General features: G+C 40.6%; 1 protein-coding gene across 1 annotated transcript in view; it reads left to right on the forward strand.

Moving 5' to 3' along the window:
* Window positions 1-21,655, forward strand: part of csmd2 (CUB and Sushi multiple domains 2) — a 391,624-nt gene extending 369,969 nt beyond the window's left edge. The window contains exons 58-71 of the mRNA XM_072676048.1: window positions 233-409; window positions 1,370-1,549; window positions 2,567-2,740; window positions 2,914-3,087; window positions 4,273-4,346; window positions 4,437-4,548; window positions 4,856-5,035; window positions 7,368-7,433; window positions 7,532-7,693; window positions 7,913-8,025; window positions 10,655-10,742; window positions 12,598-12,730; window positions 12,915-13,092; window positions 16,206-21,655. Of these exons, the coding sequence (XP_072532149.1) occupies window positions 233-409; window positions 1,370-1,549; window positions 2,567-2,740; window positions 2,914-3,087; window positions 4,273-4,346; window positions 4,437-4,548; window positions 4,856-5,035; window positions 7,368-7,433; window positions 7,532-7,693; window positions 7,913-8,025; window positions 10,655-10,742; window positions 12,598-12,730; window positions 12,915-13,074 (1,793 nt within the window). The 3' untranslated portion in view covers window positions 13,075-13,092; window positions 16,206-21,655. The remainder of the gene's footprint in view (window positions 1-232; window positions 410-1,369; window positions 1,550-2,566; window positions 2,741-2,913; window positions 3,088-4,272; window positions 4,347-4,436; window positions 4,549-4,855; window positions 5,036-7,367; window positions 7,434-7,531; window positions 7,694-7,912; window positions 8,026-10,654; window positions 10,743-12,597; window positions 12,731-12,914; window positions 13,093-16,205) is intronic.
* The last annotated feature ends 977 nt before the right edge of the window (window positions 21,656-22,632 follow it).

Below are 22,632 nucleotides of genomic sequence, written 5' to 3' on the forward strand. Positions count from 1 at the left end.
ACGAATGGCTCAGTCTACTAATTTTAAGGCAATTATGCATGAAACAGTAAAACAAACATTAAACATTGTTACATAAAACCACAAAACCATGTAAGTGGATAAAAAAAGTAACACAGAACTACAGGACATGGACCCTTTGGAGTTTATATGATACCAGCGTAGTTGAATGAACTGAGAACATCAATTGTTTTTACTAATGCTCTCTCTCTCTGTGTCTCTCTTTTTCTCTCAGTGGTCTCTTGCGGCAATCCTGGCACCCCTCGGAATGCTCAGATCCAATTCCACGATGGCCTGGTCTTCTCCCGCTCCATTACGTATTCGTGTAGAGAGGGTTATTATTCCACCGGCCTGCTCACTCGCCACTGCACCGTCAATGGAACCTGGACTGGAGACATGCCTGAGTGCACAGGTACCATATAACCAACACTACTGCTCCCGAAGCTCAGCGCAGGGTTAGTTAAGGCTTTAGCAGCTTTATAAGGACATGGTTTCTCAGCTCACTGTCTTCATACATTATGCATTCACAAATCTCCCAGTGGCCATGCTTTCAAAGAACGTATAGGCTGAGGATGAATAAGGCTTTGTCCAGATGAAGCCTTGGGTGGTGTTGTGGGACTGGTCCGAGACATTGTTCCTTTTTTTTTTTTTTAAACAAGCCCTGGGCTAGAGCTGATCAGAGACACCTACATCGTCTGCACTGAAGCGACGGAGATTAGCCTTGTGCTTCCTCTTAGCATCAGCCAGTGTGTGTAGCCTTGCCTTCTGAAACACAATGAAGAAAGCTCAAGCTCTGAGCTAATGGAGGTCACAGCCAGGTATTATGGCTCAAGGCACTCTGGATTGGTTTCTCTTGTACTGAACTGGATCCTGTGGCACCGAATAAAGAAAGTGACTACTGTCTAAACTGCTGACGCTTTATGAATGATGAAATGTGCCTTTGTTTGAGTTAAATTGGGGTGAAATGTGCTATGAGTGGAAAAGAGGCTACTAAAACGGATTCCTAAACCAGTTCATTAATTGAGAGGTATCAATGGTGCGATTTAATGAGGTTTAGCATGATAAAATATATTTTTTCGCCCCAATGAAAGACAGACTTTATAGCTTTTCACATTCCACATAAAAATGAGAACTAAGACATTTTCCCACATACCTTTGAACATATCATCAAACAAAAACCCACTGTTTTGTATTTTTAAAATAGTAACTTTACAGCAGAAGTTAAAACATCTACACTTTTAATGCAAGACAATGTAAAGAACAACTGCCAGATTCAAATAAGGTTGAAAAGTGAATGATTTACTTAAAGCAATGATATACTTAAACATCACATCGTCTTTCTTTCTCTTTTTCTTTGTTTCTCCATGTCTAGTAATTAACTGTGGAGACCCAGGGGTGCCTGCAAATGGTCTCAGACTGGGCAGTGACTTCACCTATGGGCGCGCTGTCAGTTTCCAGTGTTCTCCAGGCTTCACCATGGATGCCGACCGTGCCTTCTCCCTCATCTGCACAAAGGACCGCACCTGGAACAGCACCAAGCCTGTGTGCAAAGGTACAGTTCAGCTCGAGGCTACAGCTCGTCATGCTGCTCTAAGCCCCTACCATATCCAGGATTAGCCATTTTGGGTTTGGTAAACAGTGGTGGATTAGAGATGTGCCAGATAGAGAAGACATGAGAAGATGCTGATTTCATATTTCTGTGCCTTTTTTATTTTAGGTGGATCCCTGATCTTTTATTCTGTTGGTTGATTTTTTTGCAAACAAATCTGAAAGCCAGTAACTGTTTTTTAAAGTTTTTGAAGTTTTAGCATTTTTTGCGCAAGCAGCAGGTAGGGAAGGCAGTGACTGTGTTTATTTGCTGTTCATTTAATGTTTGCACCTTGTAGATTAAATGAACGAACTCTTTACACACTTTCCAAACAGCTGATGTATTTAATGAATTTAACGAATTGCAGCAACGTCATATTCTGTATGACTAATGGCTCACATTATCTGCAGGCACATCCTTTTATTTTTAGTTGCATATCAGGGGCGAGTCAACACTAATTAACTCAAAGGTAAATTTACTACTGTTTTCAGTGGAAGTCTCTAAGGCTTTAATTAAAACCATAGACAAGTTGAATTACTGTACACTGTACTGTACAAATTGCAATTCAAAATACTGTAAAAGACAGCTTCTCTACAGATACATAATATAACAAACATAAGGGTGTGACCTAAAGCTGTGACCTAAAGGTTAGAGTAGTGGGCTTAGGACTGGAAGGTCACTGGTTCAATCGCCTGGACCAGAAAGAAGGTGCTTTTGAGCAAATCACTCAACCCCCAGTTGCTTCACAGGTGCTGTGGTGGCTGCCCACCTCCCTGGGAGTGTGTTCTCACAGCCGTATTTTCATTATGAGCAAGTGTGTGTGTTACCTTACTGCCATGCAGTGGTGATTAATGGTCTTTCTAAAACACATCAAAGTGCATTATTACAAGGCAGCAGCTTACAATCAGGTAATTTTCAAGCTGGTGAAAGGGTCAAACTTCTTTTTTTGTTTACATGTGATTGGCCATGTTCTCTTTGCAGCTATTGTGTGTGGAGCTCCACCCAGTATCCCTAACGGCCAGGTGGTGGGGGCAGACTTCCAGTGGGGCTCCAGCATCAGCTACACCTGTAACCAAGGCTATCAACTCTCTCTGCCAACCATTCTCACCTGCCAAGGCTCTGGCAACTGGAGCGGCGAAAAGCCGCAGTGCTTCCGTAAGTCTTGACAAAAAAAAAACTAATCACTGAAACAAATCCCTGAACATTGGCTCTATATTTATTTCGCATGGTCTGCACAAAACCAGGTCATTGATTAGACCCAAGTAATTAGTATGCAGTCATTGTTTATAACATATAATATATAAGCATCTCATTTTCCTCTGTTGCAGCTGTGTTCTGTGGAGATCCAGGGATTCCAGCCCAGGGCCGGCGCGAGGACCGAGGCTTCACTTATCTCTCCTCTGTCTCATTCTCCTGCTTTCCACCGCTCGTTCTGGTTGGCTCCACTAGAAGATACTGCCAGTATGATGGAACCTGGAGTGGGACTCAGCCATCTTGTATAGGTAAGAACCCGAGGAGTAAGAATAATAAGTGCTGCATCAATCTGAAACATTATTAGGAAGCAATTCTAGTAATGCTGTATAAAATCCAATGTCCAATAGTGTATAGACACCCACTCATCCATTATTTCTTCTGAAACTAAGGTTATGTATTTGTATACTGCAAAAAAAGAAAATATACTGATTACAGAGCTTTTTTGAGTTAATTTAGTTTAGTAAAAGTTCTACCCACTCACATTTTTAGTTCTAAATCTCAGTTTGGTCAACTACACATGTTGAGTTGAGTCCCAAAAGCATCAGTAAATGATCTAAAGCTAAAGCTTTTTGTAGTCTAAAGCCCTTTCCTCCAGTGTGTTTACTGTTTATTCCCAGCTGCAAGTTAGACCTCTCCTGTTATATGGGGGGCTGTGGTTTTGATGGGATTGGAACATATGATACTCTTGTCTCTTGACAGTTAAACAGTTGTGCCACTCTATAGATGTGAAACCATGTAAAATAACCGTGTCCAAGAAAGAATGGAAAGCTACATTTACTCAGAAAGGTGTTTTATGTAGTATCATTATACAGCTCTAGAGTGGTACAGTCGTCTGACTGCTGCTCATCAACAGCAATCAAGCATGTTTTAAAGAGAAAGAAATGGCTCAAAGGAGAGGTAATTAATAAATCATTAATACTCTGATAAAGATAGCTGCTTGAACCTATAGTGCCACAAAGAAGTGTTTACCCTCTGACTGAATTCCTGAATTTGTGCACATTTCCAATCCTAAACAACATTACATCTTAAACCAAAACAACACTAACACAGGACAGAACAGGCCCTGAATATACACTATATGTCCAAGTGTTTATGGACATCCCTTGGCAGAACAAAACAGGCAGAAAAAGAGCAACTGAGACTCATCTAACACGATTTTAAAGCAATTTCAGCTGCGGCACATTTACTGATGATTTGGAGTCTCAACTCACTATGTGTCATTGACTAAGCTGAGCTAGGACAACTTTTGACTGAACTAAGTTGAGCTCACTCTCTGTAATCAGTTACTTTATCACTTAAGTCTGCTGTCTTTTTGTAGTTTTCTACTGTGTAGTCGCTTTTGGCATGCATAATGCAGACTTTGTGGGAAGCTGCTGATTTAAATATGGCATTATATTAGCTTGTGTTTGAGTACTTGGGGGAATATGTTCTAGATCCCAGTCACACCAGCTGTGTGGATCCTGGCACCCCGCTGTTTGGCTATCAGAACAACACTCAAGGCTACCAGGTACCGAAATGCATTTAAGCCTGTAAAAATGAAATACACCTGCTTTTCATGTTGGCATGTTTGGCAAATTGCATTTTTGCCTCCAAACAGATTGGCAGTACAGTGTTCTATAGCTGCAGAAAGGGCTACCTGCTCCTTGGCTCCATCTCCCGTACCTGCCTGCCCAATCTCACTTGGAGTGGCATGCAGCCAGAGTGCATTGGTGAGTAATCTTTTCTGTGATATAAAAGCTGCCTTCATTTAATGTGTCCTACTTTACTTTGTTTTGCGATTTCTTTTGCTCTCTTGGCTTTATGCGAGTATTTCCCCACTCGGTTAATGAATAATGCAGAAACACTATTTTTGTATTCAAGACATGCCACTCTAATAGAACTTAGCTTGAACCTTACACAGAGTTTAGTCTTCTCTTCTCTTCTTCCCTTCTTTTCACTTCTCATTGCGTCTCCTTTTCTCTTCCCTTCCCTTCCCTTCCCTTCCCTGCTCTTCCCTTTTCTTCTCCTCTCCCCCAGCTCATCACTGTAGTCAGCCTGAGCTCCCAGCTCAGGCAGATGCCAGAGCCATAGAGCTGCCGTCTCTGGGCTACACACTCATCTACACCTGTCAGCCTGGCTTCTACCTGGCAGGGGGCTCCGAACACCGCACCTGCAGAGCGGATGGCAGCTGGACTGGCAAGCCACCACTATGTGCAGGTACATACGCCCAGTGGCCCCAGACATACGAAACATCTGCACAATTACAGACCCTCTTAAACACTCTCTGTCTCAATGTTTCCATGTTAAAACTTTTTAGATTTTTCTGGGAGGTTTTTTTTTTCTTTCACACTTGCACAAACACAGCAGTTGTACATCTGCCTTAATATCAAATAGCTAATTGCTCAAATTTACCACATTTTGTGCCTCCCTCTCCTACTAATGTTGATGAATGGCTGCGTGCACCTGTTTCATCTCAAAAGGCTGGCACGATCAGGGGGCTCAATTCATCATGCTATCATTGGAATTTCATACTAGTACAGCCCTGATTAGCCCAGTGCAAGCCTTTGATTGGGTTGGGAGAAAATGGGCTTTCGGAATGCACAGATTGCACTAAACGTCCCCTGACACATGAATGAATCCCATTCAGCGGACACGGCCACTAAGACGAACAAAATAATCAGAATAGCACGCAAACAATTGTGGTGCTAACTGTGCCTGGAGGAGGAGAGTGGTGCTTGCAAATTACGGCTTTGATGGATCTTGAGCCGAAAGTGGGTGAAATATGGCGCTGATAGTTTTTAAAGCTAAGCTATAAAGATGGAGGAGAGTACTGCGCTGCTGGCCTTTCACAGTGAGGGGATATTAACAGCACCTGTGGGAAAGCTGACACAGAGTGAGTTCAGGATTCTGACAGCTAATAAAGCTCTGTCTTCGCACAGTGTGTACAATATGTCCTACCCTGCAATTAGAAATAAAGCTTTGCTACAGCTAAGCCACATTATGACAAATGATGCTTCTACAAGTCTGCAAATCTAGGCTATAAGTTTACAGTGTGTGTTAAATCGAAGCTTGCATTCATTCAGTGCCCTGGTGAACAACTGAGCTTGTTTTAAAGAAAATGGAATAGCTCAATACAGAGATAATTAATAGATAGTTAATACTTTGGGAAAGAGAACTGCTTGAATCTACAGTGCCATAAATAAGTGGTTCTAACATAACTGAATTCCTCAATTTTACATTACTTAAACCACCTTAAACCAACAATAATCATGATATATAAATGTGGCCCTGAATATACACACTATGTCCAAATTTTTGTGTACATCTCTTCTAATGAATGCATTATGTTACTTCAGAGACATATTGCCAACAGAATTGACCCAGAACAGACTCCCAGGACAAACATGAACCTATTGGCACTGTGCCTAATACCAGGCATGAGCTAGAGGGTTATAAAGCTCCCCAGCATTGAGCTGTGGAGTAGTGGAACTGTGTTCTCTGGAATGATGGTGCTCCATCAAATACATTTGGGATGAGTTGGTGATGAGGTAGTGTGATGATTTGACATCCTGACCTTGTTGCTGAATGCAATCAAATCCTCACAGCAATGCGCCAAAATCTAGGAGAAAGCCATCCCAGGACAGAAGAGGCCGTTACTCTAACAAAATCAGGATAAACTCTGATAAATATTTATTTTTTTTATTTAGGAAGGAAAACCTAATGAGCATGTGTCCTAATACTTTTGTCAATTATAGTGTATGTGAGAGACTTGTTACAAGCTCACAAAACACACAGGCAATATTTTTTATGACTTGTGAATAAATGTTCGGTATTTAGGCCTCCTATTATGGTAGAACCACATCAGTTTTTAGTTGCTCTAAACCTCCAGCATGCCAGATATCAGCCCATGCTTCAGTTAGGTTAGTGTTATCCTTCAAGGCTCCAGTTCACAAGATAATTGCATCGGTCCTTGGTTTAGTCAGCCTAGTATTAGCTTTTTTCTGCGCCAAAGGGTCCATTTCACCAGATAATTACATTGAGCCTAGCGATAGCTTTTAGCCACTCCCAAGGAGCCAGTGCGCTAGATAACAGCCTCAGCAAATGCTTAGGTCGGCCTAGCATTAGCTTTTAGGCACTCCCAAGGCTCCAGTGTGCTGGCCAACAGCACTGGCCCATAATGTATTTGGCCTAGCGATAACTTTTAGCCATTCTATAGGTACCTGTGGGACAAATGCACCAGTCCTTGTTTCAGTTGGCCTACCTGGTCCAAAGGCTTCAGCCTGCTGTATAATTGCATCAGCCCTTGACTCGGTCAGACTAGCGTTAGCTTTTAGTTGCTCTAAAGACTTGAAGGCCCAAAGTAGGCATTGCATTTAGCCTTTTTAATTTAAAGGCATAAATAAAATAAACTGTTATGTGAAGGTGTTGGAATTGGCCTATTTTGCAGCTCCATGGTATTTTTTAAGGAAGACACAAAAGTGGTTGAGGTGTACCAAACTCTCATTATTTAACCTTCTGTCTCTTTGTCTTATTGTTTTCTTTCTCGTAGCTGATAACAGACCAAGCGGAAAAACCGTTGGAACCGTGCAAGAACCCCCCAACACAAAACTTCAGGGTAGGCCTCAGTGTTTTACTAAAATAGAGCAACACATTTGAAATAAATGAAAATTTTGACAAGGTTTTTCCTTTTCCTTCCCTTCTTTTCTCTGCTAGTGCCTAGTGGAGTGTTTGCAAAGAACTCTCTGTGGAGGGGATCGTATGAGTACCTGGGGAAGAAGCAGCCAGCCATGCTGAGCATAACTGCTTTTGAACCGTTCAGCAACCGGGTCAATGGCACCCTCATGGACCACAGTGGAGTGCAACTCAATCTGGCTGGTGAGTGTTTCCTTCCTCTCAAACATTAACCTTCCAGCACATACACTATTACCTGGCCCTTGTATGTGATGCCCTAGCAGGAAGCTAAGGCTTACTTGCTTTGCTCACTACTCAGACGTGTACCACTCTTAACACTCTTCTCCCTGTGCTCTTAACATCCTTTCTAATGGTTCTGAAGATGTACCAGTGCACTCACTGACATTATTTGGGCCCATGCAGGTACCTACAAGAGAGAGGAGGCCCATCTGTTGCTGCAGGTCCATCAGATCCGAGGACCAGTGGAGATATTTGTCAACAAGTTTAAAATCGACAACTGGGCACTGGATGGACATGTATGTGATCTTCTCTATATGGTCTTGTTTGTAGGCTCTGGGTTTACTGGGTCACATTTCTAGAGGTTTCTCACTGCTGGCCTTGCAACATGACCATTAGACACTTAATGCCCACTTCTCTTCATGTGATACGTCACTGGACAAAAGTCCAGCTGGTTTAGACTTAAAAAAGAGTGTCATTGGTGAAGACTATGATTGGTTGGTTACATGAGAAACTACATGAACACACTCCAAATGACTCAGGCATGAGTAGTTCTTAGAATAATACACAAAACTCTTCAAAACGGATCAGTTGATAGCGAGGATGCAAAGCATTGTTCCCTCCAGTTTCACCTTCTTTGTCTTCTCAATCTTGACTTTACTTTGACATAAGCCCTTATCTGTGCCTAAATTGGTCTCTGATTGGATTAATCAGAGAGAGTGTGTTAAGGCATGTTCACACTTGGTTTGGTTTGATTAAAATGAAGCCTGTTGCGATTGCTCTGTTAGTGTGGTCTATCAGGACAAGTGCAGATGCTGCAATTTTAGCCCTGGTGGGCACCAAACAAGCACACTAAGGAGTCCCCTGGGGATGTCTGGAGAAGTAAGAAAACACTCTCATGTTCAGCAGACTGAAGATTCTCCACAAGGGGATACTGTTAGCACTCAGATAGCTTTTCATCTTTTGTAAGAGTGGTGCTTAGCATCAGTGACACTTTGTGTCCGTGTTATGTGTGTAACATTTCTAGCTTTGGTCCTATAGACACAGTCTTGTGCAAAACTTTGGTCAAATTATACATGTTTTATATGTTTCATTTTGTGAAAGTGAAAATAAGTTCAGATCCTTTACATATCCTTTTCAGATCCTTTACTTTGGTACATTCTAAAGCATAAGTTCTGTTTAGTAGCTGATTGTAACATATTTCAAAGAACAGTCTTTTTTTCTTAATATTGCAAGGAATATTCTTTTCCAATATTGCAAAAAACAAAAATTCCAATATTGCAAAGAACAACTTTTTCAATAATGCAAAAAAATATTTTTTACAATACTGCAAAGAACATTGTTTCTTAATATTACAAAGAACTTTTTTCCAAATGTCTTTCCAAACACGCTTTTCCAAAATTGCAAAAAATGTTTTTCCAATATTATAAATAACATTATTTTCAATATATATTTCAAAGAACAGTATTTTTTTCTTAATATTGCAAAGAACATTTTCATCCAATATTACAAAGAAAAATCTTTTTTAATATTATATATATTTTTTTCTAATATTATAAAGAACATTTTAGTATGTTTTAACCCAAATCGCCATTCTATGTCTACAGAATCAGTAATGATATTATGTTAGTAGCAGCTTGAAGAGATGTATGGGTTGGTTGTGTGTGACTCAGAGGAAGCATGTTGCCTTCATACGTACAGAGCTGGGGGCATCATGTGAAAGGGGGGGTCCTAGGTAGTGTTTTGGAATTGGAGATTAATTTGGAGACTAAATTTGGATGGAAACGAGGTAAAAGAAAGAGCTATTTATGCTTCCCATTTAGATACTTTTTACAGAATTTATTGATTTATGGAAGAATCAACAAAGTCACAAAGACACACAATCATTCATATTTTCCAGCTTGTTCAAGTAGCCCTGTGGCTGTAGCCTGAACTCATGTTAAAAGAGGCCTTCTGAAATTCAGCTGGTGTAATATATGACCTTTAAAAAATTTGAGCCCTCATGCTTTAATGCCCTTATGGTTAAATGTGGGCTAGAATTAGCTAGATAGATGGCTTTTGAAGTGTTCTCTTAAGTAGTACATTTCTGTGCTTGTTAGTAATTTCACTGCTGAATACTACTGTGTATATTAAAGTGTGTCACAAGCATCTGACCTTTTAAGTGCATGTTGCACAATAGTGCAAGCTACCACACCTTGTCATCATTAAAAAAAAATCATTGACTGTTTAAAATGGTTCTCATAACAATGCCTATAAGTGCTATAGCTGCTAAATAATACCTAGTTGATTAGATTGCAGTGTTGTTACATTTAACTGGAAGTGCTGCTTATGGCTCCTTCAGAGGAGAGAGGTCAACTCCTGATCTACGTCGCAAGTCACTGGGAGGTAGAGGTCTCTATCCCCAGTGACTTTGTGCTCTCCCTGCTCTGCTCACCCCCCGTCCAACATACACACACACACACACACTACAGCAAAGGCTCTTGTCTGAGGCCAGACCCTGAACTACACACACACATTCACACTATCACTCTTGGGAATAGGAGAGCTGAGAAAGTTTTTCTTTTAATTAAAACGTCAGTTAAATCATTGCCGAGTAATCGGGGCCAGACAGCCCCCCCTCCCCAATGCACCGGAGACAAGCAGCTGGGAAAATGTAATTAAAAGTGTGGGTCATGAGGGCTTTTGTGTGTATGTGTGTGTCTGTGTACCTGTGTGTGTATGTATTTGGTTCTGTGTGTGTGTATTTTTGCATATGAGCAGTTTTCAGTAGGATGAGAAATGGGTTAGGTCTGAAATTAAATGTCAGCAGTAAGAGGTACGTCGTGTTGCTGACACATTTTACCTTTCAACAGCTCAGTCCTGACATTTTGAAAATGTATTGACTTTATAATATGAGGTCTTTAATTGTTTGTTCTCTTTGCTTTACAGGTGTCGTATATGCCTTCATCTAACTCCTTTGTGTATCAAGGATTTGTTAGAGGAAAAGGATTTGGCCAGTTTGGGCTTCAGAGGCTTGGTACATAATTTTTTTCTGAGTTAAATATGAAACTGCTTTTGATACCACTATTAATAATAATAATAATAATAATAATAATAATAATTTACCAATATTTACCACTATTATATTGTTAAACTAATTTATTTTATACTAAATTAGCTAACTTGTATCTCTGTTAAATTATATAACAACTGTAAAAAAAAAATCGAATAAAATTACATTTTAAAATATTTTATAAATATAACATTTGTTAGTTATAAAGTTTGTAAACTCAATTCAATACCATTATATATATATATATAAATATATATATATATATATATATATATATATATATATATATATAATAAAATATATTATATAAAATTAAATTCTTTATATTATATTTGATGTATGATTAACTACTTATTAATTATATTATATTTACACATAATTTACACCCATTGATTCATTCTAATTAGAATAATTGGCAACATTATTTGATTTGTAATTATTCATGTAATAGATTTATTGAACTAGATTATAGTACATATAAGATATTATTAATGTATACTACAATACATTACAAAATTACAAAAAAACAAAACAAAACAAATCATCAGTTCAACTTTTCAATCATCAGACAACTGTGACAACTCATCAGACAACTCTTATACTCTTCACAACATGACTGGAGTGAACCTAAGCAGTACTGTGTGTTTTTCACTGCAATACAGTTTTTGGTGTGAACTGCAGGGTGTTAATGACACTCAGCTGTAAATGAGTCAGTTTCAGTTTTAGGGAATTATCATGTAGGGAATGATAAGGAATAATCCTTCATAAATCAAAACCGAAACGCTGAGCCTGTTATATTCTCTCCAGCTCACACTGCTGGTGGTGGGAGTTAATTAAATACAAATTAAATACTCCTAATACTGCTTATACACCTGGCTTTATTGTTATAAACTACTGAAAGTGAGTCACACTGGGGCGGGCGGAGTGGGGGTGGATGTGCAAGAGTAGAGAGAGAGAGAGAGAGTTATACTATATGACAGGCAACTGTAAAAGCTGTTTGTCAGGCAGACTGAGAGAAGGTGCGGTACAGGTGCGGTACATGGCTTGTGGGGCCAAATTAAAGGCTGTTGTGTGAAATCCTCCCATAATGAAACAGCCGTGCCTCATCTCTAATCGACAGCTGTATGCACTGTGGTCCCAACCACCCGAGAGCCTGAGCAAACAGTAGATTTATTAATAAATGGGGGCTGTGGAGGGCTGAAGATGGACTGTGCATTTTTGTTTGTCCATATGTGTGCGTGGCCATTAGAGCATTGCCTCATTTGTGGTGGTTTGATAGGCGGGCTTTATTGAGTATGTGAATTGAATCCCTCACTCTTTCTTGCTTTTACTTTATCGGGGAGGGTTTCTGGCATTGTCTGATGAACAGGTGCGTTGTCACTCATGTTGTTTAGGGAGGCACCGTGGTCTAAATTGAAAAATGAATGGCAAATGACTTCATCTTTGTAGCGTCTTCCTAGCAATAATTAAAAAGGCCTGTTTGGATAATGAAGTTTGATGTCCGTCTACTGAAATGTACCACAGAAATAGATGGAAAATGTAGATCTGGCTTTCTCGTTCTATTTATTTGTTTTTTTCCATTTATCATTTGATTAAAACGGATGTGAATAAAAGCTTGGTCACAGAGTTTTTCACTTTGTAAGTTAAGTCTGCGAAGTGTGAAATATTATCTTCTGGAAATAATGGATTCTCAAATGTGCTGTTGAGTAAAATTGGACATGCCCCAGTGTGGCTGAAGTCTTGCCAGAAAAAGAAAGAACATGTTTTTAATTTTCTTTGTGTTTTATAACATGTCGCTCTTTGTGTGTGTCTTCTACAGAGGGTCTGGACCCGAACGGGGAGAATCCAGGCTACAACTTTGCTTCTAACAGCAGTTCAGTGGCAGCAGCCATTTTAGTGCCTTTTATAGCCATGATAATAGCAGGATTCGCCCTGTATCTCTATAAACACAGGTAAACACTATATGGCCTTACATCCAGTTCTGATTAATCACTATCTTGTTGTACCATTAAGATAACAAACAGTTCAATACTGTGATCTGATACAGTGTGTATTTCACTGCAGTACCAATAACAGACCACTGAAAATCATTTGGAGTAATCTGGAGTAAAATGTCTTTCCTTGTCATACCACCAGAAAAAGACCCAAAGTACCCTTCAACGGCTACGCAGGCCACGAGAACACTAATGGAAGAGCAACCTTCGAAAACCCCATGTATGACCGCAACATCCAACCCACAGATATCATGGCCAATGAATCCGAGTTCACGGTCAGCACAGTCTGCACAGCCGTATAGCCACCGCTTTCTCCACAGGTACATCCTCCAGAACTCAGCTTTTTTTTTAAAGATTTTTTTAGATTTTCAATGTTCATAGTTTAAAAATCCACTTGAAATGTCTTCAGAAATAATGTAATTAAAATGTGATTCATAGAAATGCAATGAAAAAGTTTGTTAATTACTACTTAAAATGTCTAAGGTTAGAATCAGGTGCCGCACATCAGCTGTAGGTGATTAGAACATCATTGGAGAGGATTTTGAAGGAGCCTGTCTTATTTAAACCTTAGGCATTTAATTTGGTTTGATCTTGATTGGTAAGGTAAGTGTTATTACCATGGCCAGATCCATGGTAGCTCTCTGAGGCCTATAGAAAGAAGGTTATAGATGCATATGGGTTTGATAAGAGATTTAGAAAGAATTCCGAACACTCAGAACCGTTCCACTGTCCGCTAAATCATATACCAGAGAAACAACTGCCAACATGGCCAGGTCAGGCTGTCCTAGCAAGTTTGGTCCAACAGCAGATCACAACAAGCCTCTAACAATCCTAAAATGTCATCACAGGATCTACAGGTAGCTCTTTCCACAGCTAAAGTGTTAAAGTACAGCATCTACCATCAGAAAGAAAACACACATGTTTAATTTTCATAAGAGGTTTAAAGTTTAAATTAAAGTTTGCCAGAGAATATCTAGACCAGGCCCAGAACTTCTAGAACAGTGTGTTTCTAGATGGGCAGATGAATTTTGAGCCTTGCCGTAATGTTTTTTGACATTCTACAGAGCACAACAATGCACGACAGCCACTCACATCAGAAGTCACATATACAGTGTTTTTGCTTATGGGTACAGTAGTAAGAACAGTTGTTGAAGTATGAAGAATTAATGGAACTAAGAAAAGGGTCATGTGCAAATATTATTTTGACTGAGATGCTGCCACGCTGCCACTCCTCGCCATCAGCAGCCGGAGCCCAATAGACCACAACTAGACCATGCTCTCTCTGGGAGGTAGATGGCTATCATTCACATTGTGATGATGCGTCTGTTGGCTGAATCTGGCAGTTTCCTACAAGCACATTGGCTGCCTAATGATGCTGCATTTGCGGTAGTTTGAAAAGAAGCAGTGGCTGACTTTACATGTATCGGAGGAGGCCTCCTAGTGTCGGGAGCATTGCAGATGATAGGAGGGGTCCTAGTGAGTGAGTGGGTTAATTGGTTCAGCTACATTAAATAAAAACATGAAGATGCTGAATATCAGGGCTGTTGACTAGACTCAGATTTAGTGTACCCAAACTGATGGTGCTGTTAAACCCAACAAAACCTCATTGATGAAACACCTCCAGCTGGACACAAGCAACCTTCCTTAATTCAGCATTTTGGATGATCCTGTGTAGTAAACTCTACACACACACTTGCAGTTCCATTTTCATGTGTAATGTGCTTCATTTGGGAAAGACACAAAGTTACACAGCACCAAAGACAAAAAGGTCACTGGCGAACAGATGAAACTCTGCACTGCAGTGTGCTGAGTGGGGATTGAGGCCTGAGGGCAAGACACACAGCCATTTCTTTTCTCATTTGGCATGATTCAGTGGTATCGTTTACTGGAGATTCCAGCCATCACTTTCCAAACTGCCTTTCAGTCTGCGGTTTGTTGGACTGTGGAGTCTGAGGGGAGAAAATGGAAAGCCATAAAAAGTGTAAAGTGTAAGGTTGACTTCATGATGTCAATGAGGAGCACACATCTGAGGCAAAGGGAAAGGGACGTTTGTCAGAGAACAAAGGACAAAGACCAGGACTTCTGGAACAATGTGCTTTGGACAGATGAGTCTTGTCCTGAAGTTGTTTATGACAGCAAGATTTTCCTCCTTGAACACCTCCCATGAAATTTGGGGTCTCTTTCTGATGTATATGCTATAGACTACCATTATAGACTGCTTTTGGGATGAACTTGCTAAGACAGCCTGACCTGGTAATGTAAAGAGTTGTTTCAGTTGTAAATGTTTTCCAGACAGTTAGATTAGATGTCTAATGGTTCTGAGATCTTTATAAATGCTAAATACACTGAAGGTTTTCCATGGCCCTCACAGTCCCCTGAGCTAAATGTTATTGAAAATATGTAAATAGACCTCAAAAGCGCAGCCCAAGACAGTCCAATTGCTTCTTGCAAAGAAGAATGGGCACTATTTCCATGAACAAGAACTGAAACACTCAGCTTCATCTTTTACTCGCTCAGCTATTCACAGACATTTTGACCAAAGTTTTTACTTTACTTTACTTATAGCATGCCACTATATACTTTATTTCTGTAGAGCCGATGTAAACATTCAAATAGAGTTTATTCAAAGCACTATTTTTTCAGTGTATAGCTGCCATAGGCATGAATCCACTTTTTTTTCAAATTTTTCCTCCCAATTTGGTACTGCCAATTAACCCACCCATTCAGAAATCCCCCTAGCACCAGCAATGCTTCCGACACTAGGAGGGTAGGTAAAAAACACATGCCTCCTTCTGATAAATGCAAAGCCAGTCACTGCCTCTGATAGAATTGCCTCCAAGGCAGCACTGCCAGGCAGCCGCCACACTCTGAGTCCCCAGCTTTACCGCACTGGCTAACAGACACCTGTGCCAGCCAACACCACATTTAAAAGTGATGAGGGGAGAGGTGTGCCATTCACCCACCTGGAGAGAGCACAGAGAATATTGATCTCTTTTTTTGGACTCCGGTCGCTGATGGCAAAGCGGCATGGCTCGGGATTAGAACCTGCAAGCTCCATTAAACCGCATTTTTGTTTCTGTTCTAATCCCTTAATTACAGAAGTGAGAAAATGTTAATGAGTATAAAACCGAGCAAATCAATCTCTACAGAAGGAATTCAAAAAAGCATGTCTTGGTATTTTGCTTGCAGTGTACATTTGAGGTGTGTGTTGAGTTTTTTCTGACTGGCACTTCTGTTTCTCCTTTCTTCTACCCACATTTCCTTTTTTTCTCCTTCTGCCTTCTTTCTCTCTGATCTGTCTGACAACTTTGTTTTTCTTTTCTCCTCCTTTCTTCCTCCTCTGCCTCTCTCTCTCTCTCTCTCGCTCTCACTCTCTTGCTCTCTCTCTCTCGCTCTCATTTCTTTACATATATGTTCATTCCCATCTTCACAGGTTGAGGACGAGTTTGTTCCCCCCGCCCACACAAGTGGCCCCACAGGCAGAAGCGGGCTGCGTGGGTGGGCTGGAAGAGAAGAATGGAAGCTTATTTTCATTTTTAACAGATTCTAATTATAGCGAAAAGAGATCACTCCCTGATGATGAGGCAGGAAACAAAGCAAAACAAAAAAAATCTCGACAGGAAAACACACAAGCGTTCCTCGGAGACGACCACAGCAGCGTCTGCTATCCGAAACTCGACCTGTTTTTACATGCGTCTGCTGTTTCTCTGTTTTTTTGTCCTTTTTTCCGGGGAGAGCTTCCTGTGGAACTTTGGCATGGCAGAGGGGACAACTGTGACACTCGATTCTGTCGCTTGCCGAACAGAAAAAAGGAGAGAACGCTAAACGAAACGAGTGGGCTATTTTCATACTGGGCTTTTGGTAGCGAAGGGCCTGCTGGTGCTGTTTTTTTTTTTTTTGGTTTTTGTTGTTTCTGGACGAACAGGGATCTGTGGAGATGCTTGCTATGAGTGGAACTAGTGAGAGGAGAGGAACACCCTGGACAGTTGGAGCTCTGTTTCACTTGTCTAATGTTTTTTTTCCTCTCTATGGAGTGCATTTTGCCTGTTTTTTTTTTTTTCTTTTCTTTTTCGTCTCCTTGCACATCGAAGCTGTAAGATTACAGATAAGCGCAGACTTTGTTCACATTACTAGGCTTCTCTGGTTGACAGTTTCACTATCAATTCCTCTGAAATTTCCACCTGAAGCCACAGAGCGTGAATTGAAGTAGAATGAGATTTCGAGGCTTATTAGAAGACAAGGGTTCTATCATTAGCACCTCTCTCTGCTCGTTCCAGCCTGGAGCATGGAGTGTTCTCTCTGCAGCATTTCGCCACCCCAGCTGGCTGAGATTGGAGAGCCAGTACATGCCCCTGAGGAGAGCGCTGGAAAAGAATATGAAAGGAAACGGCGAAGGTTATTTGTGTGTATGTGTGGAGAGGGGCGAGCTGGCAAGGCTGACTTTAGGCGATTTATCTTCTTTGAATTCTGTTAGTTTTTTCTTCTGTAAGTGTGTGTGTGTGTGTGTGTGTGTGTGTGTGTGTGTGTGTGTGTGTGTGTGTGTGTGTGTGTGTGTGAGCCGGTCCAGCATTTTACAGGAGGAAATGTAATGCACATTCAGTTCTTGGATGGCATCTGCATTCCTCCGTGTGGGCCATCTGAACGGCGCCGTCTCTCTCCCACCCCTCATTAGTCTGCAGTGGATGTCCTGAGTGCCGTTCACTGATATTTAAAAAGGCAGCCAGCAGTAATGGAGTATTCTGGGTGCTGTGGCCTCCGGGCCTACAGAGATGGTGCTCAGAAGCACTATTCCTTGTCTGTGAATTCTCCGGGGGGGGGGCGGTTGCCGATGTCTGCTGTTTTAATCACTTTACCTTTCTTTATGGAAAGGTTGTCAACAACACTTTCTTCAGTATGAAAAACACAAAACTACAACAGTAACTGCAGCATAAGAAACATTCATGGCAACACACAAAACACGTAGCCTGCTGACCTCTGGTCGAATCTCTAAGCCTTGCATTTTAGCAAAGCAAAGCTGAATCGACACGGTGCAAATTCACTCAGCCCTTTGTGTTAGTTCTAGTTAATTAGTCAGTTCTTGTTAAGGTTAAGGCCAGAAAACACGAGAACGTGGTTAGGAATTGGTCCTGGTATTTGGTTTCCTTAATTTCCGAATCCCAGAAAAAAAGCTTAATCTTCCCAACCAAGCCTCGAAAAACACTGACAATTCTTGTACTTAAATGTGTCTGTAGAAATGGTCCATTTTAATTGGTTAAACTTTATGGGGGCCTTTGCAGATGGTAGAAAGGACATTTCCAAAACATCAATCGCTCCAGAATCCCAGCGCTGGAGATCGTTGGTGATCTAAAGCTGTGTTTATGGATTCATTTCTCTCACTCTAATTTTAATGTATTAATTAAGGGCAGTGACTAAGTGATAGAGAAAGGCTGAAGATCACTCTCACTAATAGCTGTTTATTCTCCTGTGCTGAACTGTACAGGAGCAACTCTGAGAACATGAGAACAGAGACACAGTCAGTACAGTTAAAATGAGCTCGACTAGATTGTTGGAGAACTACTGTATGTAGTGGATTTATCCATATGCCTGGTCTTAGAGACCCATCTGAGCGACCCCCACAGTCAACGTGCCTCCACTTTATCATCATATCTGTCTATCTTTCATTAAGCTCATCTCATGTTCTCATATCCGGAGGACACCATCATAGATATTTGCCTACAAAAGTTGAGCGTAATCCTCAGACAGATGCTGTTCCTTTTGTACTGTCTAGTGGTCCAGCTTGGAAAATCAGTTCAGAATGGTACAGTCGTTGAGCATACTCATGTGGTGGTCCCCTTCTGTCACATGGATTTGCCTGTTTTTGGCTTTGTGTAGCCTTCTTACTTCCAAGCCCTCAATTATCTAGTGCCTACCATCATTGGCGTGCATTTCCAATGAGCGTTTATAAATCCCTGACATTATTTGCTACGGCTTCTGAAAGCAATCGCTGTATTGTTGCTGCCGCCTGTTTCACCTCTCTTCTGGTAATTGCTTTTACAATTTTATTACTTTTTAAATCTGTAGCTTATCTCAGCTATGTGAATATAATATAGCCCAGTGCTTGTTTCAATTGTGAGCTGATGGAAAAAGCAAAGATTGTATTTCCCCTGTGATTTCACAGGCAAAATTGTTGGCAGGCACATTATCTTAAACGTATTGGCATTCACTTCACATTGTGGAATATGATGGTGTATTTTTTATTTTTTTACTTTTTCCCTCACATAATTTCATTTCAAATTGCTTTATCACACTGGATGGCATCTCCACTCACTTATACGCTGTTTCCCACACATCATATGTCAGTTATGACTCTGTGTCCCCAGCAATTTATTTTCAATGGTAAAAAGCTGGCTTTTTTCTGATATACACCCAATGACTGTTTTACAGAAGCAAAAAAGAATACAAAAGGGGGGCATGCGATGTATGGCCTGGGTTATCGTTTAGGCCTTTTTCGGCGGATTTGCTTTAAATAGCTCTTGTGAAATTCTAAGAAAATTCTTCTAAATCTACCATTTATTAGTTTTACAAAGCTACTCCAGCTAGAAGGGCTTGGTTGTCAAGACGGGGATTCCCCTTTTCTTCTTCTTCATTGTCTTCGCCGTCTTCTTCTTTTTAGTCTTATATTTATAAAGTTTACAACTTTAAAAGAATTCATGCAACCTCTGGTGTTCCCTGAGGTCTTGCATACCCATTGCACCAGTGCTTCGGTACCTCTCTCTCAGAGATTATATGGCTCACAGACAGTTTGGTCTTTCCCCAGCTTCCCCCTGTTTACCATTGTGATACTGTACATTGGTGCAATTTAAAAAAAAAAAGCCAACAACAACTGTCAGCTGCCAGGGGAGAATTTCAAAGCCACTGGTTCTTGCTCTGCTGTGTTTGGCTGAGAGAGTTAAGCCTTTGTGTTATTCTTAGCCCAGGAGAGAAACACATGACTGAGGAGAAAAAGAGAGAAAGGGAGAAAGAGAGAGCGAGCAAACAGAGCCTGACTTTTTTCGAAAACCTCTGAATTTATTTACAGTAGATCTGTGTGTTGGCACGCCTCCAGGCAATCTGTTGCGCATTAGAATTCTTCCAAAAAGTAAGCATCTGCTTCACTCCTCTGGACTTCAAGTAGGATGTCTGTAATCATTAGTCTGTTCCTTCTTACCAGCATCAGCCTCTGGATTCCAGTGTCTAGCCTTTTACTACTCATAGAAGTAGTAGAAGGTTTATGGTGTCTATGGCCAAAGTCCGCTGGTGTGGAAGGTGCATGCTGACTTATTGATTATAGCTTTGACCAGTTAAACACACCTAACCAAGTCCTGCTGATATACACGCTATAAAAGCAACCTAAAACTGTCTCAGAATATCCACCTTTCCTTTACGGATCCATCATTCTCAATTATGTCACTGTGCAGAACATGACAAGGAGCAAGGTGATGTAAGAGAACCAGGGCCATGCCAGAGAACCCCAATATTTTTTAGCAGCAGTGAGAAAGGCCCGGAGTCCTCAGGCCCATCTTTATCACCTCGAACCAGGCTTCCTTGTCTCTCCTGGGGAGCTGTGAAGGGTCTGATTACCCTCCACACTTCAGTTCAAGTGTCAGACCCCAGCAGCTTCTGTTTCCCAAGCTGCTTCTGTTGGTGAAATATCCCTGGTAATCTGGTTTTTGTGTTATGATTTCAGCTCCAGCCATGTCTAGACTGGCATCACACGCTCAGTTGTTCTTCAGCTTCGTCTCTCAACTCTACTCATAAAGATGACAGTCTCACACTCGCCTTATATGAACAAAGTATGACAAGACAAGGAGTTCAGCATTTAGATGGAGGCGCCCCCCATTACATTGAATGTATCTCAGCTCTTTCAGTTGCCTGTGAAGTAGCTAAGTACCTTTTACCTTCAGATTTCCCACAACACCACATTCATAACGACACAGCGAACACCTATTCACTGGCTCAGTAAAAGGAAATGGCTTACCTTGAGTACATTTCAGAATGTCCCCAGAGAAAAAAAAAAGATGTTTATCCATATTATTAAATATATTTTGAATTGTACATAACCTATATTGATATAGTTTTTATCCCCAGAGTATGTATTCTAATAATTCCATAAAAAACAACCTTGGACTAAATAATCAAGATCTATGTCGAAACGTTCAGTATGCACTTTTTTCAAAACCCTGCTTTTCCTCCTGTTTTAACTGCTTCTTTTGAAAAAAACAAACAAACAAACAACCCATGCATTCCTCTCCGCTCAGCAAGAGAGAAGTGCCCAACCTTGAGTGACTTTTACAGGACTGCTCTGCCTAGCCAAAGCCTCAAGGAACAGAGTCAGACTGCAGTTATATGCTCTTTGACCAAAAGGGGTTTTGTTGTTGTTGTGGATGTTGTTGAAAAGCAAGTGTATAAATGTGAGAGGACCTGAGTGGACTGGCTGGGTGTGAAGTACACGAGGAGAAAGGAGAACAAACAAATGAAAAAAGAACAAAAACATTTTTGTACAGAGATATATTTTTATGGAAATACATTTGTAATATAAAAAAGAGAAAATGGATTGACAGATCTGTAAATGTTTTTCATTATTGTAGTACAAATGCTAGTGGGGAATATAAAAAAAATCTATCTCTCTCTATATATATATACAAAGAGAAAAATAGAAACAAAGCTTTTTTGTAAATGTAAAAAAGATTGTATATACAAGTTTACATATTGTACATATGTAATACCCGACATGGCTTGTCTGCAGTATATAAAATGTATTTTATCCGTCTGTATATGATGCTTTGCATTGTGTTTAAGCTTATTCTACTTTCTTGAACTTGAAACCTATTTTGAAGTTTTTAAATAAAAAAATAAAAACATTTATTTGGTTGTCCGTCCTAAATCCTAATACCGGATCTATAGATGAATGGTGATGGATCTTTGTATTCAGCATATTATTGCTGCAGCGGGTAGGGTGTGTGCTGCACAGCTCCAGGAGCCTGGGCTTGCGAGTTTGATCCTCACTTCGGTCTCTGCCAATGATGCTATTCTCTGCTATGCTATGTATGAGTGAAATAAGATCAAACTGATTTGCCATAGGCGACGGTGGCAAGGAAAAACTCCCTCAGAGCTAGAGGAGAAAACCTAGGAAGGAACCAAGACTCAAAGGGGAGGACTTATAAAATATTAATAAAAAGTCACCTTACCACCAAGACGTCTTCTTGTTCTTATATGGTCATAATAATTAATATAATCAAAGGAGTGATGGTGGGGATAATGAAAGTAATGATGATGGTTAATGGTGGCAATAATAATAATAATAGTGGCAGATAGTTAGAGTCCATGTACACTTTAACATATGAGTCAGTGGGTGCTTGTGGTACCCTGCAATGGATTGGCATCCTGTACTGGGAGTACCTGCCTTAGTATAAAGCCCCTTAACCCCTCTATCCAATACCTGTGGGATAGAATGGAGTAGAGTTTGTGATCTGGATTGAATTGTCCAGCATAAAATTCTGCAGGGGCCTGGGACTATGGGTTTGATCCAAGCTTCTGTGTCTGCCAGTGGTTGGTGAATTTGCTATTCCAACTGCCCCAGAAGTGTGAGAAAATGGGAGTGTGTGTGGTGCCTTGCAATGGACTGGCATCTTGTCCAGAGGGTATTCCTCCCTTGGGCTCAATGATTGTGTGTAGACTCTGGGCTCACTTGGACCAGGAAGAAAGGGTCAGAAGATGGATGGATGGAGAATGCAGAATTATGGCTGTTTGAAATATAACATGCTAAAAATCACATCAATGCCAAGGGGTATAAAGCTGTTTGTGACCATGAATTAATAGTCTGAAATTAGTCTTGACCTCAC

Source organism: Salminus brasiliensis, chromosome 3 (genome assembly GCF_030463535.1).
Source record: "Salminus brasiliensis chromosome 3, fSalBra1.hap2, whole genome shotgun sequence".
In the NCBI taxonomy this organism is placed as follows: Eukaryota; Metazoa; Chordata; class Actinopteri; order Characiformes; family Bryconidae; genus Salminus; species Salminus brasiliensis.